This window comes from Pan paniscus, chromosome 5, assembly GCF_029289425.2.
Source record: "Pan paniscus chromosome 5, NHGRI_mPanPan1-v2.0_pri, whole genome shotgun sequence".
Taxonomy (NCBI): domain Eukaryota; kingdom Metazoa; phylum Chordata; class Mammalia; order Primates; family Hominidae; genus Pan; species Pan paniscus.
The window spans coordinates 177,758,068-177,774,081 of NC_073254.2; the positions used below are offsets into that span (position 1 = coordinate 177,758,068).

At 49.7% G+C, this 16,014-nt stretch overlaps 1 protein-coding gene across 5 annotated transcripts in view; it reads left to right on the forward strand.

The window, feature by feature from the left end:
- The window catches only part of ZDHHC14 (zinc finger DHHC-type palmitoyltransferase 14), a 296,986-nt gene that overhangs the window by 271,858 nt on the left and 9,114 nt on the right, over positions 1 to 16,014 (forward strand). For all 5 annotated transcript variants that reach the window (XM_008975146.4, XM_034963136.3, XM_008975166.4 and 2 more), the window contains one exon: positions 4,697 to 4,799. In XM_008975146.4, coding sequence (XP_008973394.2) covers positions 4,697 to 4,799 — 103 coding nt within the window. The remainder of the gene's footprint in view (positions 1 to 4,696; positions 4,800 to 16,014) is intronic.

Sequence of the window (16,014 nt, forward strand, 5' to 3'; positions counted from 1 at the left end):
AGGCAATGGCTTGATTTGTCACAGCGTCCATGGTGCTTCCCGCTGGCTTGTTTGTGACTAGCAGGGCAGGTCAGGAAACAGTAAGAGCCAGGGAGAGCTGGCCTCTTTCCCCCACCTGCAGTGCGTGCGTGGGTCTAAGAGAGGATGCCGAGGCCTCAGTTCTGTCCAAATCTCCCTTCTTGTTCCTGAGTCCTTCATCTGCATATGGCACGGCTTTATGTTGTTTAGAGACCACAAACTGTCACAACCAAAATTATTTCCACCACTGGGTTAAATGTGCTGTTTTGGCTGGATTGGGGCTGTATCTTTTCCAAAATCCATGTTCCTTTGGGTGGGGCATTTCTTGAGGATGGTCCTACCCTGAGAAGTGTTTGAATCATTTGTTAAAAGGTAAACTGAAGGACATTAAAATATTGAAGAGTGTATTTGAACAGACGGCGATTCATGAATCTGGCAGCTCCAGACTTGAAGCGGTGTGGGGCCGCACTGAAGGGGCTCCGGGGGAGGCTTTTATTGGGTGAAGGTAGAGCAAGACAAATAAGACATTTGCTTTGTTAAAGTGGGGCCGTAGCTTTCCTTGGGTCATTCTGGAGCTTGGGCAGGGACATAGGCCACTCATAGGCTTCCGGGCTGGCCCCAGGCAGATGTGAGGGGGTGATGCCTACCTTTGCCCCTCCCTCTCGTCCCCTCTTGCCTTGCCCTTCCGCTGTGCCACCTCGGCCCAGCCCCTGTGCCCTTAAGTGGGCCAGGGCCTTCCCGGGCATCCCGGCCAGGCCTACCCACTGAGAGTGTCCCCTTCCTCGGACCCATGTGCCCAGACCCCTGTGCTTGAGTTGACCCTCCTGGGTTCTTAAATGGTGCTGTGCCATGCAAATAAGGCAGAGAGAGTCCTTGTGTTCCCCTCTGGGAGTCTGCTTACCAAGAGTTCAGAGACCCACATTCGGTGCCTGCAGTGTCCCCAGAGGCAGGGATGGCAGCTGGCTGGGTATGGCCAGGTTTGGAGGAAGGAGTCCTCATATAAGCCTGGCGGGAGGAATGGAAAATTGGGAACACAGAAAGGCCCAAGGAATGGTCAGTGTCACACCAGACTTGGGCTGGTTCTGTGGGTCATGTGGCCACCATTGACTGCCCATGTGCGGTGGAGCCAGTTCCGTGCCAGGCGCTGGGGGTGCACGGGAGAGGGGCTGGCTCTGTGCCAGGTGCTGGGGGTGCACAGGAGAGGGGCTGGCTCTGTGCCAGGCGCTGGGGGTGCACGGGAGAGGGGCTGGCTCTGTGCCAGGCGCTGGGTGTGCACGGGAGAGGGGCCGGCTTCTGGGCAGCAGGGACTGTCCATGGGCAGGCAGTGCACAGTGAGGTGCGTGGGCCGCCCAAGAGCAGGTCTAAGCTGTGATCTCTCCCAAGGGTGAGAAGGAGTTCGGAGGAGGAAGCGGTGGGGAGGAGCAGGGGTTTGAAAGACTAAGGCGGCAGCCTGTGTAGGGACCCGAGGGTGAGGGTCCTGGCTCATCCCAGGAAACACTGATGGGGTTAGTGTCAGAAGTGGGGGCGAAGGGAGCCGGGCCGAGAACCAAGAGGTGAGACAAGACAAGGGGCGAGTCCAGGTGAGGAGGAGAAGGACGGGCAGAGCCTCACTGGGCCGTGTCCAGAGCATCGCAGCACTGGGAGCCCAGCTGCTACATTAAACAGGCTGGACGCGATGGGATGCTGGCCGAGAACGCTTGATTTTTTTCTCCCTGCTGTCCCTTCAGACTCTTTTGATGACCTAGTTCTTTTTCCGCTCCTGGATAAAATCCCCTGCAAGCCCCTTAATTTCTCTTGTCATTAAAAAAAAAAGAGAGAGAGAGAGCGCGAGAGAGCACGTCAGAGCACTTTGCCTCCAAAATAGTGTCATTTCAGTGCATCAGAACTGCCAAGTTTATTGACAGTTAACACTTCCCATCACTTCACCTGAGCCTGGTTGGGAGGACTGTGGGGATCCCTGTTCCCCTTGAGCTCTGCCCCCACCCATCAGCTAGTCCTGTCTCCCCACCAGCTTGCTGGCCAACAGTGAGGAGGGGATTTGGGACAGGGGGTTGGTGCTTTTGGTCCCCCACCAATGCTCTAACCTGGTGGGGTCTGAGAGCACCTGACTGAGAATTTCCTCTGAGGACCCCCCATTGCAGTTCCCTGATGGAGACACCTGCCACTGCAGCCCCGGGTGGGCCCGCGGCCATGAGCCGTGCATAGGCCTCTCTGTGGGACTCCCTCTGCGGCTCTCTTGGGCTGTAGTAGTTTCCTAGGGCACTGCAGTCCCACAAGTGCCATGAAATGGGAGGGTTAAAACAACAGAAAGTTGTTCTGTTATAGTCGGAGGCTCAAAGCCTTAAATCAAGGTGCTGGCAGGGTTGCACCCGCCCCGAGGCTGGGGAGAACCCTTCCTTGCCTCTTCCTGGCACCTGGTGGGGCCATCAGCCCTCCACATTCCTTGGCTGGCATATGCTTCACCGCAGGGTAGCCTCTGTCGGCCCATGGTGTTCTTCCTGTGTGTCTCTGTACCCTCACCTGGCATTCTCTTCCTCACCTCTTTCTCTTCTTATAAGGACACCAGCCACACTGGACAAAGGCCCACCCCAATCGAGTGTGACCTCATCTTAACTTGGTTACATCTGCAGAGACGCTACTTGCAAGTAAGGTCACACTCGCAGGTACCAGGTTAGGACTTCATATCTTTCTGCACAGTTCAACCCGTGACGTTCCCTCAAGACCTCTTTTTTTTTTGAGATGGAGTCTCACTCTGTTGCCCAGGCTGGAGTGCAATGGCATGATCTTGGCTCACTGCAACTTCTGCCTTCCAGGTTCAAGTGATTCTCCTGCCTCAGCCTCCCAAGTAGCTGGGGTTACAGGCATGTGCCATCACGCCTGGCTAATTTTTTTTTTGTATTTTTAGTAGAAGTGGGGTTTCACCATGTTGACCAGGCTGGTCTCGAACTCCTGACCTCCGGTGATCTGCCCGCCTTGGCCTCCCAAAGTGCTAGGATTACAGGCTTGAGCCACTGCTCCCGGTCCCTCAAGACATCATGACACTGGCTCTCTCCCATGAGATCCACACCTGGACCTTCATCCAACCCCAGGTCCCAGCCCCATCCCTGGCTGTCACCCGTACTAGAGGGCAGAACGCCCTTCTCCAAGACAGCCTTCTCTGCTCTTTTCCCCTCGGACCCTTTGTACCTTTGAAGGGAGGGTTGCAAAGCTGGTTTGAGAACCCCCTTTGACATCCTGCAGAGGAGGTCAGGCACTTTTCTTTGAAAGGTGGAGATTCTTGTTGCCTGTTGTTTTTTCTAAACCTATGGAGTGTTCAGCTGGAACTGAGGCAGAGAGTCCCATTTGAGGATCCCGTCACAAGTGGTTTTTCTGGCTTATTGTTCTGCCACTTGAAGACCTGAAGGCAGTAGTCATGAGGTTAACTCCTGTGTTCCACAGGACTGACACGTAGGAGGCCCTGCTTTCTGAGAAAAGCAGCCCAGGTAGTCAGTCCTCAGAGGCGGGGATGGGCGTGGCCTCTGGATACACTTTTGTATTTTGCAAAATGCAGAGCACCTGGGGAAGATTCTGCGCTGTGGGTGTGCCTGGTCCCACACTGTGGGGGCTGCTCCAGGGATACTCACTTATTAGCTGAACCTCCTGTTGCTCCTTACACTTCTGCCCTTAGACTCAAGGTCAATGCTGAGCCTTCACTGGGGAGAAAAAAAAGGCCACTTTACCCCACCTTCTAATGAGCCCAGCACCGTAGAGTACAGAAACAGATGCCTTTGGAAGCACTACTCAGAAACTTGTCTGTGGGACAAGGGACCCATTTTTATTCATTCCATCAAGAAGAATTTGGTGCAGCACCCGCTGGGTGTCAGCCTCAGAGATACAGATATTGAGACGGCCTGCCGGTCCTTGCCCTCCATGCTCTGTGACAGATGTGGAAGAGGGGCTCTAATCCCCATCTCTGTGTGCCAGGCACAGGGCCAGGTACCATGGGGGGCCACAAGATGAAGACTCTGCCCTTGGGAGCTTGATTGCAGGCAGAAAGCGATGTATGGGGCTGAGAATCAGAGAAGGGGAGAGAGGAGGAAGGGGGCTAGGGGCAAGAGCAGGGGCTTTTGAACCTGGCCTTGAAGAATGGAGAGCAGAGGGGCAGGAAAAGTGACTTAGGGAGAGAGGGGGGAAGAGTCCAAACAAAAATACAGAGATAGAGCAAAGCAGAGTGCATGCCGGCGGGGCTGTGGCTCTGTTCCCACGTGGCAGGCGGTCATCTCCCACGCGCTACGTTGGCACTAGCAGGTACTCGAAACAACGTTTGCTGAATGAATGTAGTAAGAAGACGTGCAGTTGAGGCTGGAGAGGAGCGCTGGGGACAGATGGTGACAGGTGGGGGTGAGACCGGCTTAGAGGCTCCCACAGTTAGTAGACAAGAGGGAGATGCTGTCATCTGAGCAGGCGACACGCCCTTGGCCTGGCGAGGAGGCAGGCCATGCCATAGTCATGTTTAAAGGGAGAAGGGACAGAATTTGGTCACTGATTATACACGAAAGTGAGGAGAGGCGTAGTCTAAGTTGCCTGAGGTGGGCCTGTCACGGGAAGAGAGAGCCCCGACGCGGAACCTGAGATAGTGCTGCTGCGTCTCTGGCTTTTTATTCACTCTCTTCCTGCTGTGTTTTCTTTTCTCTCGCAGCCTAATCGACAGAAGAGGGTACATCCAGCCCGACACGCCGCAGCCAGCAGCACCCTCCAATGGCATCACCATGTACGGGGCCACGCAGTCACAGAGTGACATGGTAGGAGTGGGGGCCACCGCTCCCTGCGAGGGCTTCCCTTTTGCTTGTGTGCTCACTAACAGGCCACCAAGCAGCCTTCCTAGCAAACCTCCCCAGGAGCGGGGACAGCCCACAGCCACCCACCCCATGACTACCGCGCTCAGACAGGGGGCAAGGCGTTAAACTAAGGCAGTAGCCCAGGAAGCGTATGGCCACTGAGTTTGGTGTGCTTGTTCGCAGTTGCGCAGGGGAAGTCCACACACGCGAGCTGTCTGCCAAAACAGCTTGAGGCACGTGGATGGAAGCCCCTTATACAGGATCAGGCTGTTGTTACACATCCCAGGCAGGGCTGGGCTCATGATCTTCCATTTCCCTTTCCGTCCCTTGGTCCCCATCTGTACTGACCCCTCTTCCACTTCCTCAAGCGTGCAGTGGCTGGTGCTGCCGGTTCCCCTGCTTCCGCCCAAAGTCTGGGATCAGCCCTGTGTAAAATAGCGCAAATGATCAGACCAGGTGTATGTTCACTCGCCACAAAACTGACCAGTGCCTCTCCAGAGCGTGTGCACATCTCACGCTTTCTTCGACGGGTGGACATGCTTTGCTTGCAGTGTGTAGGTTTCTAGCGTGCAGGTTTCCAGCGTGCAGGTGGAGATCTGGGGGAGGGGGCAGGAGTCGCTCATGGACACCAGGAATCTCAGCCTGGCCTGGTCCTGACCATCAGTGTCTTAAGATTCCCTAGGTGTCTGGAAGGCAATGGCCTCTCTTTATTTGGAACAAATCTCCCTAAAGTTAGAAGTTCCATGTTTCTGCAGAGAACCTTGTCTTGTGGTGGTCCTGTGCTGTGTGCTCTTTCTATAGCTGAATCACCCACTCCAGAGCGTCCATGACAGATCAGAGACCTGACTTTCAGGTAGACTGGACGTGGGCAGCAGCCCAGAACACCTTGCTTCTGGGTGCAAAGAGCTGCAGGGTGGAAGTTGGCAGCCTCAAGACAGTCCTGAGGCTGCCAACTTCCACAGCTGCGTGAGCTAGACTCAGCCCCCAGCAGAGATGGCTGGGGTTTACGTGTTGGTGGTGGTGGTGTCTTGTTTGTATTGCTTTGCTCTGCTTTACTAATAAAGCGTTTTCTCTCTCTTTTTTTTTTTGGAGACAGAGTCTTGCTCTGTCGCCCAGGCTGGAGTGCAGTGGCATGATGTCAGCTCACTGCAACCTCTGCCTCCCAGGTTCAAGCGATTCTCCTGCCTCAGCCTTCCAAGTAGCTGGGACTACAGGTGCATGCCACCATGCAGGCTAATTTTTGTATTTTTAGTAGAGACAGGGCTTCGCTATGTTGGCCAGGCTGGTCTTGAACTCCTGACCTCAGGTGATCCACCTGCCTCGGCCTCCCAAAGTGCTGGGATGACAGGCGTGAGCCACTGTGCCTGGCGTGTTTTCTTTCGAAGCAAGTATGTTTACTTCAAGGTCCTTGCCGCTCCACTGTGTAAGGGATTTGGGGAAACAGCTTGTTTGGTCATAACTCATCCACTCAAGGGACGCTTTAAGGGTCACTCCCCTGTATTTTTCAGAAAAGGAAACTGAGAACAGAGGGAGGAAGAGACAGGCTCGCAGGAAAGGGGATTACATTCACGGAGATCAGCTGTGTTCAGGGCGCACGGTGGTCAGCACCTCATTTAACCCCAAAGCAACAGTGGGAAAAGGGGACACTTGTCCCCATCTTTTTTAAGTAGGAGAGATTGATCATCCATCTACCCAAGGCCACACAGACACTAATTTGTGGGTTCAAAACTAGCCTGGCGACTCCAGTGCCCACGTTCACTTCTTACACTGCATGCCTGCAAGCGCACGGGCATTAAAGACCAGGAGATCTGTGCTCAGAGGCTTTCTGCACCATTCGCAGGTGCACAAGAAGTGTCCTGTAAGGACAGAGCTCACCAGAATTCTGGCCGCAGCATACGTTGATCGTTTCTCTGATGTGTGCATGTGTCCACACACAATAACCTCTCATTCAATCGCCACTCTACCTGGGTTCCCTCTGTGTGTTGAGGACTAGACTAGGAGATAGAGATACAAAGTTTGTGGGGTACAGCTCATCCACCTTCAAAGGGGTCAGCAGTCAGGGGGCAGTATGTGAGCAGATACATGAAGGAAGCATTAAGAACCTTCAGTAGAATTGACCACCGATGGCAAATGTCCTTGTCAAAACCAGTGGACTTATGTTCTTCTTGCCCTGTGACCCCCATAATACTGGACTCACCAGGTTCTGCAGGGTGCTGATCTCACCAAGCTCTACGCTTTGTTGAGGTTAAGAAAATTAACAAAGGCTGTTTAATAGTGCTCTCACCAGGAAGCCACTTCAGGTCAAGACCAGATGGGACATAATTCATCAATTCACCAAACAGTTATTGAGCACCTACCCTGTGCCTCTGTGACAGAGAAGGTGGCTTTAACCATGGAAATGGGGAGGTCGTTTTACTCCATAGGGGAAATCAGATTCCCCTCTGGAGTCCATTCGTTCTACACCTGCACCAAGACTCTGGACATGGCAGAAATGCTAGCATTCATTTGCCTATTCCTTTAAGAGTCACCTTCCAACTAACTAGTACCGCTGAAGGCACCGGGCTGTGATGGAAGGGTTGTTGGAAGAGGACACTGCAAAGGTTAAGAAGCCTGTCGCAGTGCAGCAGCTGCCTGTTGGTCACCCCTTGTCACTCAATTCAGTGTAAGGCTACTTTTCTTTTCTTTTTTTTTTTTTTTTTTTTGAAACAGTGTCTCCCTCTGCCACCCAGGCTGGAATGCAGTGGCATGATCTCCACTCACTGTAACCTCCGTCTCCCAGGTTCAAGCCATTCTCCTGCCTCAGCTTCCCGAGTAGATGGGATTACAGGCGCCCGCCACCACACCCAGCTAATTTTTGTATTTTTTAGTAGAGAGGGGGTTTCACTATGTTGGCCAGGCTGGTCTGAAGCTCCTGGCCTCAAGTGATCCACCAGCCTCTGCCTCCCAAAGTGATAGGATTACAGGCATGAGTCACCGCGCCCAGCCTGGAAGGCTACTTATTAAGGCATCTGTTAATCTGTGGGCTTCAGCACTGTGTCAGGAAGCTTGAAGATACCAAAAAAACAAAAAAAAAAACCAAGGCTCCTTGCCCTCCTGTTCTCTGCTGTGACTGAGGATGAGACAGTCTGAACACCCCAGGAAAGAGCTGCATGCGACGTCACCATGCCACTGAGCACCAGGCAGATCAGGAGGAGCTCTGGACCTGGAAGCAGAGCCTCTTCACTGCTGGCCTCAGGCTGATGGCATACAGAATCATGGTGGGATTGAGTGAGGACCTGTGGCCCTGGTCACCTGCCCAGGGTGACAGTGCACTCTCTGCCATGCATACCTGAGTGTAGGTGGCTTCACATCTCCTGTAGCGTCTTCTTGCCATCTGTACACACAAAGGGTATTTGTATTTTTTTTTTTTTTAAGACAGGGTCTCACTCTGTCGCCCAGGCTGAAGTGCAGTGGTGAAATCTCAGCTCACTGCAACCTTCACCTCCTGGTCTCAAGGTGATCCTCCCACCTCAGCCTCCTGAGTAGCTGGGACCACAGGCATGCGCCACCATGCCCAGCTAATTTTTGCATTTTTTGTAGAGACAGTTTTGCCATGTTGCCCAGGCTGGTCTCGAACTCCTGACCTCAAGCGATCCACCTGCCTCAGCCTCCCAAAGTGTTGAGATTACAAGTGTAAGCCACCGCACACGGCCATTCATTCCTTTACTCAGGCATGCACAGATCTTTCCAGAGAGCTTCCAGGGGAAGGCTTGAAAGCACTGTTGGGTATAAAGAAATGAACAAGGCTCACGTGCACCTGGGAGCTGTACGGTACAAAAACACTCCAGCGTCACAGCCCTAGCGAATCCATGCCCAGTGAGTCTAGGCTCAGGCACATGATATGTGCATGAAATCTCAGGATCAAGGTCTCCCTTTAAAGCCCATGGACCCCATGCTAAAGAAGCCCTCCATCAGTGAGTACCATGGTCTACCGCCTCCATAACAGAGACAAAACTGTAAGAAATCTCAACATCCTGGGAGTCATACGCATATAAGCACTACTCCGGATTTGGTAATAGCACAGAATTGTATAGTCAAGTCCCCTAAGCAGGATGTTCCAGCCAGTGATAAAAGCTGTACAAAGACATCTGTTCCACATGCTAAATGCTTTCGAGTCAGCCAGCAGGCTTTAAGATGCCTTTTTATCCCCATCTGGAAGAGGAACACTGGAGATGGGGATTCACTGTGTGGAGACCAGACTGCTACCGCTTACTAGAAGCATGACCTTGATGAGTTGCTTAACCTCTCTCTGCCTCAGTGTTTTCATCTATAAAATGGGAACATTGATATTCTTACCTTGTAGGGTTTCTATGAGGATTAAGTTAAGACATGTAAAGCACTTAAAACCTTGCCTAGTAGAAGAAAAGTACTATTTAAGTGTCAGCTATTATTATTATCCCCCTGAGACCCATGAGTGGCAAGATGAGCGAGCTCAACTGTACCCTCTTGGAGCAACCGGAAAATAATAGAGATGACTGGCATGAGGGAAAGAGCCCAGGATGGGAACCAGGGAACGAGAGCTCCCATTCTGGCTCCTGCCAGTTAGTTCCCTGATGATTGGCAGGTCACTCTTGCCTCACTGGTCCTCAGTTTTCCTCATCTGCAAAATAGGAGGTGGGATTAATTTGTACCTAAAGCCCCCTTTTAGCTGTGAGCCTTTTGTGAGTCTCTGATCCTTGCAGCTCCACCAGGAGATTAGGAGGGCAGAGACAACATCTCAGGCCACACATGCCGGAAAGAGCTCTCCAAACCCCAGAAGAAGGTAAACACCGTGACTCTCAGCTCCTCCTCTCCTCCCACCCACCCTGACCAACAGCCCCCAAACTGACTAAGCCCGCACTTGACACAGGATTGGGGGTGTGCTGTGGGGCTATGCGCAGTCTGGCCGTCATACCAGAACTTCCCTGAGAGTAGGAGTGTGTGTTGCTTTTCTTATTTGTCTCCTATTTCTTGAATTTATGGGATAAATCCCACTTGGCCATGGTATATAATCCTTTTTATATGTTGCTAAATTCAGTTTGCTAGTATTTTGTTAAGGATCGTTCTGTCTGTATTCGTAAGAGAATTGTCTGTAGTTTTATTTTCTCGTGAAGTCTTTGTCTGGTGTTGGTATCGGGGTAATACCGGCTTCATGGAAGGAGTTGAGAAGTGCTTCTTACTCTTCTGTCTCGAAAAGTTTGTGAAGAATTGCTGTTAATTCATCTTTAAAGATTTGGAACAATTTGCCAGGAAAGCCATTTAGTCTTGAACTTTCTCCATGGGTATTGTTTTGATTACTAATTCACTCTACTTATTATAGGTCTATTCAGATTTTTTATTTTTCCCTTGGGTCAGTCTCAGTGGTATGTGTCTTTCTAGGAATTTATCCATTTCATCTAAGTTATCTAATTTGTTACCGTTTTCTCATCTGTCAATATTGTTTTATTATGAAAATAGATGAAAGGAGGGAAGCTTAAGGACTGAAAAAGTTAAATTGAAAATGAGAATAATTTGTAAAACTGGAGGGGAAGAGAAGAAGCAGTCAAAGACTTCAGTGAAAGTCAAGAGGCACTTGGAGTAAGCCCTGAAGGGGAGAAATTGGTATTTTGTATTTTTTAAACATTCTGTGAAATGCACATGCCAGCCGAGAGACCTGGGAACCTCTAGCAGAGCGAGTTCCAGCGTGGTCTCCGGGCCCCACACTGTTGCTTTGCTTTCTCCCACTTTGCGTCATGTTAGGGCCATGAGAAATACGCATACCAATTAATTTCCAGGAATTGTCAAAACACGGACAAATGGGCTGAAATATTTCAAGACTGACAACAATACAAATTCTCTGGGGCCACTGTGACATTCCTCTCCTTTGATTTGCTTCAGCTGCTAGTAACAGACATCCCAGGCAACAAAGACCATCACAGACTAAGCCAGCACATCATGACCAGCAGTGCCTGGCCAAAAGGGTCCCGAAGCCCTATGTGTTCTGGTCTCTGATGCAGTGATAGACATCCAGGGCACCCACCCTCTGCGCCTTGGAAAGCCTGCAGCACCGTCGCTAAGAGCAAGTGGTCTGGCAACTTGCCAAGCAATCCGTCATCTTCCTTTTTACTTATTTCCTGTTTTGGATATAGTTAGAGCTCAAAATCAATAAAAAAGTTCCTGTGTTCCAATCCCCAATTAGACAGATGGGAAAACAAATACACAAATCCTTTAGTGCTGAATTAGTCAGAATCGCAAGCTGAACTTCAAGCCATTCTAAGAACGGCACCAAGTTTATTTGCTCTAGAACCATGCTGTGGACGGGTGGGTCTCTGCTGAGGTTTAGCGCTTTAGAATGGACAGAGCATTGCTAATATTGATACTATCATTGCAAGAGTTGCCTCACTTAATCCCCACAGCAACCTGCAAGATAGCCTCCTTTTACAAAGGATGAAACTGAGACTTGGATATGTTGAGTAACTTGCTCACAGTCACACAGCTAGAGATGCCAGGCCCATGTACTTTCTTACTTTCTTTTTTTCTTTTTTTTTTTTTTTCTTTTTAGACGGAGTCTCACTCTTTTCGCCCAGGCTGGAGTGCAGTGGCACAATCTCGGCTCACTGCAACCTCCACCTCCCGAGTTCAAGCGATTCTCCTGTCTCGGCTTCCCAAATAGCTGGGATTGCAGGCGTGCACCACCACGTCAGGCTAATTTTTGTATTTTTAGTAGAGATGGCATTTCACCATGTTGGCCAGGCTGGTCTCAAACTCCTAACCTCAGGAGATCCACCTGCCTTGGCCTTCCAAAGTGCTGGGATTACAGGCGTGAACCACTGCACCTGGCCCCGGATGGTTTCTATTACATGTCATATTTCCATCTGAAAAGCCCTCAAGCTGGAACCAGCTGACCCTCTTCAGACCTGGCCCTATGTCTAGGAGCTGAGGGATAATTTATTACAATCTGTCGCTCCTCAGCCCAGGACACTCATTAGAATCACAGTACTGATCTCTGCATCCAGTTAAGTCGGAATCCTAGGGTGGGCAGCCAGGCCTTGGTAGTGCTATGGGCCTGGAGATGACTTTAATTGGCAGCCAGTATTGAGAACCATCGACACAGCCTTCAAATTCTCTTGTTCTCTCCAAAAGTTTTGGTTAAATGGAATGATTTTGAGCCATTATTTGCTTTGGCACAAATAAGTTTCTTTTATCTTGAAAAACCTTAGGTCAGTTTCATTCAAGTAATACATGGTCTATTCAGAGAAATGGGTATATGGAGGATTTGAACAGAATGTGCTACGATGTGACAGACTGTTGGGGGAGGGGCGGGGGAGCTTTGACAAAGAGCACTTAGGTTTCAGGCAAAGCTTCCTGGAGGACACAACATCTGAGAATTCGCCACCCAAAGGTGGAAGGGATGTTTCAAGCCAACAAAGCACAGGCATGTGTGGGGCGAAGCTTCCTGGTGTTTCAAGAGGGGGTGCAAGTTGGGGGAAGTTGACTTAGGCATGTGGAATGTGGTTGCCCATGGATACCTGGGGGTGGTGGGGAGCGGCCCAGTAGGTAGCTGGATGGAACACTCAGGGAAGGTTTGCTTCCTGTGTTGCTGGAGAAATGGTCTGGTTGGTAGAAAGTCACTTGGAAACAGTGGAGACGTGAATCCGTTTTGTCAGCTAGCCTGTAAAAAACCTGTAAGACTTACTCATGTTTGTCATCTGAGATACTAATCCAATTTCATCTTACATGCTGGAAGATTATTTTTTGAAATCAGCATTCATTATATTTTCCTTTCTCTGTGCCCACCTCTGCCAGCTGTGTCCCCACCAATTCAAGGGAAATTTCTTCTTGGTCTAATTGGACACCAGTAAGAACAACAGAATAAGATAATCCTGAAAGATGATGGAAGGAAAAGCTTTGCAAATAGCTTATGCAGTGGGGAGTGGCAGAGAACAGCTGTGGGGTCAGAGCACCTGGGCTGCCTCTGACCTTTGCTGGCCCTGACACTTTGGGTCTGGGTGATCTTGGGCAAGTCACTTAATCCCAAGAGCCTTAAATTCCTCAACTGTAAAATGAAGAAAGTTATACTGAGGTTCACCTCCCTGGCCTGTGGTGAGGATTGACTGAGATTCTATTTCCTCTTGCCATTACCAGTTTATGACCTAATAAACTGGAGGAGCTTTTTTTGTTTTATTTTTTTGAGACGGAGTCTCGCTGTGTCGCCCAGGCTGGAGTGCAGTGGTGCAATCTTGGCTCACTGCCACATCTGCCTCCTGGGCTCAAGCAATTCTCCTGCCTCAGCCTCCCAGGTAGCTGGACTGCAGGCATGCACCACCATGCCTGGCTAATTTTTGATAATCTTGGAAAAGCATAAGCCAGGACCCCAAATCAGAACTCTGTGCATGGAGTAATGAAGGAGTTATTGTCCCCAGACATGGCACACCAGACTGCAAATTAATAAAGACAGAGAATTATATTTATATAGAGCTTTGCAATTTACAGAGCACTGAGACATACATTTTCTAACTTACCCCTTTATTTTATTTTATTATTTTTTTGAGACAGAGTCTCACTCTGTCGCCCAGGCTGTAGTGCGGTAGCACGATCTCTGCTCACTGCACTCTTGACCTCCCGGGTTCAAGCGATTCTCCTGCCTCACACCCCCACATGGCTGGGATTACAGGTGCGTGCCACCATGCCTGGCTAATTTTTGTATTTTTAGTAGAGACAGGGTTTCACTATGTTGGTCAGGCTGGTCTTGACCTCCTGACCTCAAGTAATCCGCTCGCCCTGGCCTCCCAAAGTGCTGGGATTACAGGCGTGAGCCCCCGCGCCCGGCCTGGAGGTGGTTTTTAAACGTTCAGTTGAATGTATGTGCAAATTCCCCTCACAGGTGCTCGCACACAGGAGGCTCATAACAAATATTAATTTGTTCCAACTTCTTTTCCTCATTCCTTCCATCCTCCAATTTTGCCACATCTCCAAAGACCTCCACCCTGGATGTGGAACTAGGAGCTAGAGGGAAGGAGTTCTCTTTGATGTAGTGACATGTCATGGTTCCTTGAAGTTATGGCCATGGTGGGATGAAATTAATCTGTGAACCCAGAGACAGATGTCATGGTCATTCAAGCCATCAGACACTGTAGGCAAGTGCCTATGCACTTTTCCAGGAACTATAAAAAATTTTAAGACCTGGAAAAAAAATTACAAGCTCTAAAACATGAAAAGAAAACTGCAAAATCAAAATTGATAAATGTGTAATGTCTGTGAGACACATGAATATGTTAACTTGATTAATTGTTAAATTTAGCACTCATGAAAATTTTATGACAGTTTAGAAATGATTTGTAGGTTGGGTTTTTCTTACTTCATCAGAATCCCCAAGCACACATATGATTACATGGAAATCGTTACCAATTACAAAGTAAGTTGCTCATAGACGGATAAATTTAAAAGTCTAATTAGCTTGGAGTCCCATGCCCTCCCTACACTGCCTTTGCTGTGAGAAGCCCAGGTTGCTTCTGGAAGAAGTCCTTTTGGTCTCAAGGCTTCTGCCCCCCTGGGAGTGCCCCAAGCGCCATGAGAACATCGGCAGGAGAGGATGAGATGTGTTCTGTGTGGCCCCACAGGTCACAACTAGGCCCAGAGAGTGGGCCTGGGATTCAGACTCTACTCAATCCAAGAGGGAACAGCCCAGGACGCAGAGCTCCTAGTGGACAGGAGTCCCCACCCAGAGATGTCAGACTTGGGACAGGGAGCATCTCCTAGCAATGCTGGACAGAGGACTTCAGCATTGGTGGCAAGGGCCGAACATCGACCTTCAGGGTCCTGCCCAGTGGAGGTCCCCTCCAGCAGACTCTTCTCTGTCATCAGGGCTTTGAGCCCATTGTGTCTCATCAACAGGCCAATATCACCAGCAGATAATGTTCCACTGGACTGTACATTTACCGGCCATTCAGGCACCTGGCGAACAGGCCTTTCTGTTGCTTTGGTTCTTTATGGGCTTCTGTGGTGTAGGGACCATGCTCACAGGACTGTGGAAAGCACGCAAGCAGAGCTGGCGCTAAACAGAACATGAGGCCGGATGCTCTTTCCCAACTCTCCTCTTTGCAGTTCATCCACCTTCACACTGACACGGGGCTCACCACTTCCCAGACTATACCACATGGACATACCACACGCTGTTCCAAGCCTTCCACATACATAACTTCTGCTAACCCTCACAGCACCCCTCTGAGCCTGCTACTAATATTATCTCCATTTTATAGATTAACAAAACCGGAGGAGGGAGAGCTTAAGTACAATTTTCTAACAGAAACGTCCTAATTTGACCCCAGAGCCCATGCTTTTAACCCTATGCTATGCACATCAATAAAGAAACATCTACAGGGCTGACTGTGTGTAAAGTGATTTTCAACCACACCCTTTCAGTCCCCACAACCCATTATCCTTACCCACGCTCCCCTGTGAAAATCTGCCCAGAGGATAGGTCCCTGAGGCTCTGTGCTTTTTCCTTCGATATCTCTCTCTCAGCTCTTCAGACTGGATAATTTCTTTGGATCGCTCTTCATGTTCACTGATTCTTCTGCCATATCCAATCTACTGCTAACCTCATCCAGATAATTTTTCATTTTGCTTATTGTACTTTTTAGTTGTAAAATTTTGATTTGGTTCTATCATATTTTCCCATTTCTTTGTATGTCTATTAATATTTTATTGACTACAGGACATTTTAGATATGTGGTATAGAGACTCTGGATTTTGTTATCTTACACCAAAGAGTGTTGCCCCTATTACAGCAGGCAGTTCAGTTACTGGCTAGTCACCTTGAACGTGTGTGGGTTTGTATTATGTTTCGTTAGTACAGATCTGTGGAAAGTTCAAAGTGGTTTCCAGACTTTTTTAATTTGTTGGAACTCAACCTCCAAATTCTGTCTTCTCTGAAGATTGTTTGGTTTCAAGCTTTGTTAGGATGGGTCTAGGGTCTTACTTTAGGGCATGATTCTTACACCTAAGGCACAGCCTTTCTGATGTCTTTGGGATCCCGGGGATGTGAACAATGTGTTGGAGGTGTTCATGACCTCAGTGTCCCTAATGCACTACTTTTCTCAACCTTGAGTATCTCTATTTCTCTTTCAGCCACATTGCAGCTGCTATCTTATAAGCCTTGGGGCAGGGGATGCTCACCCTG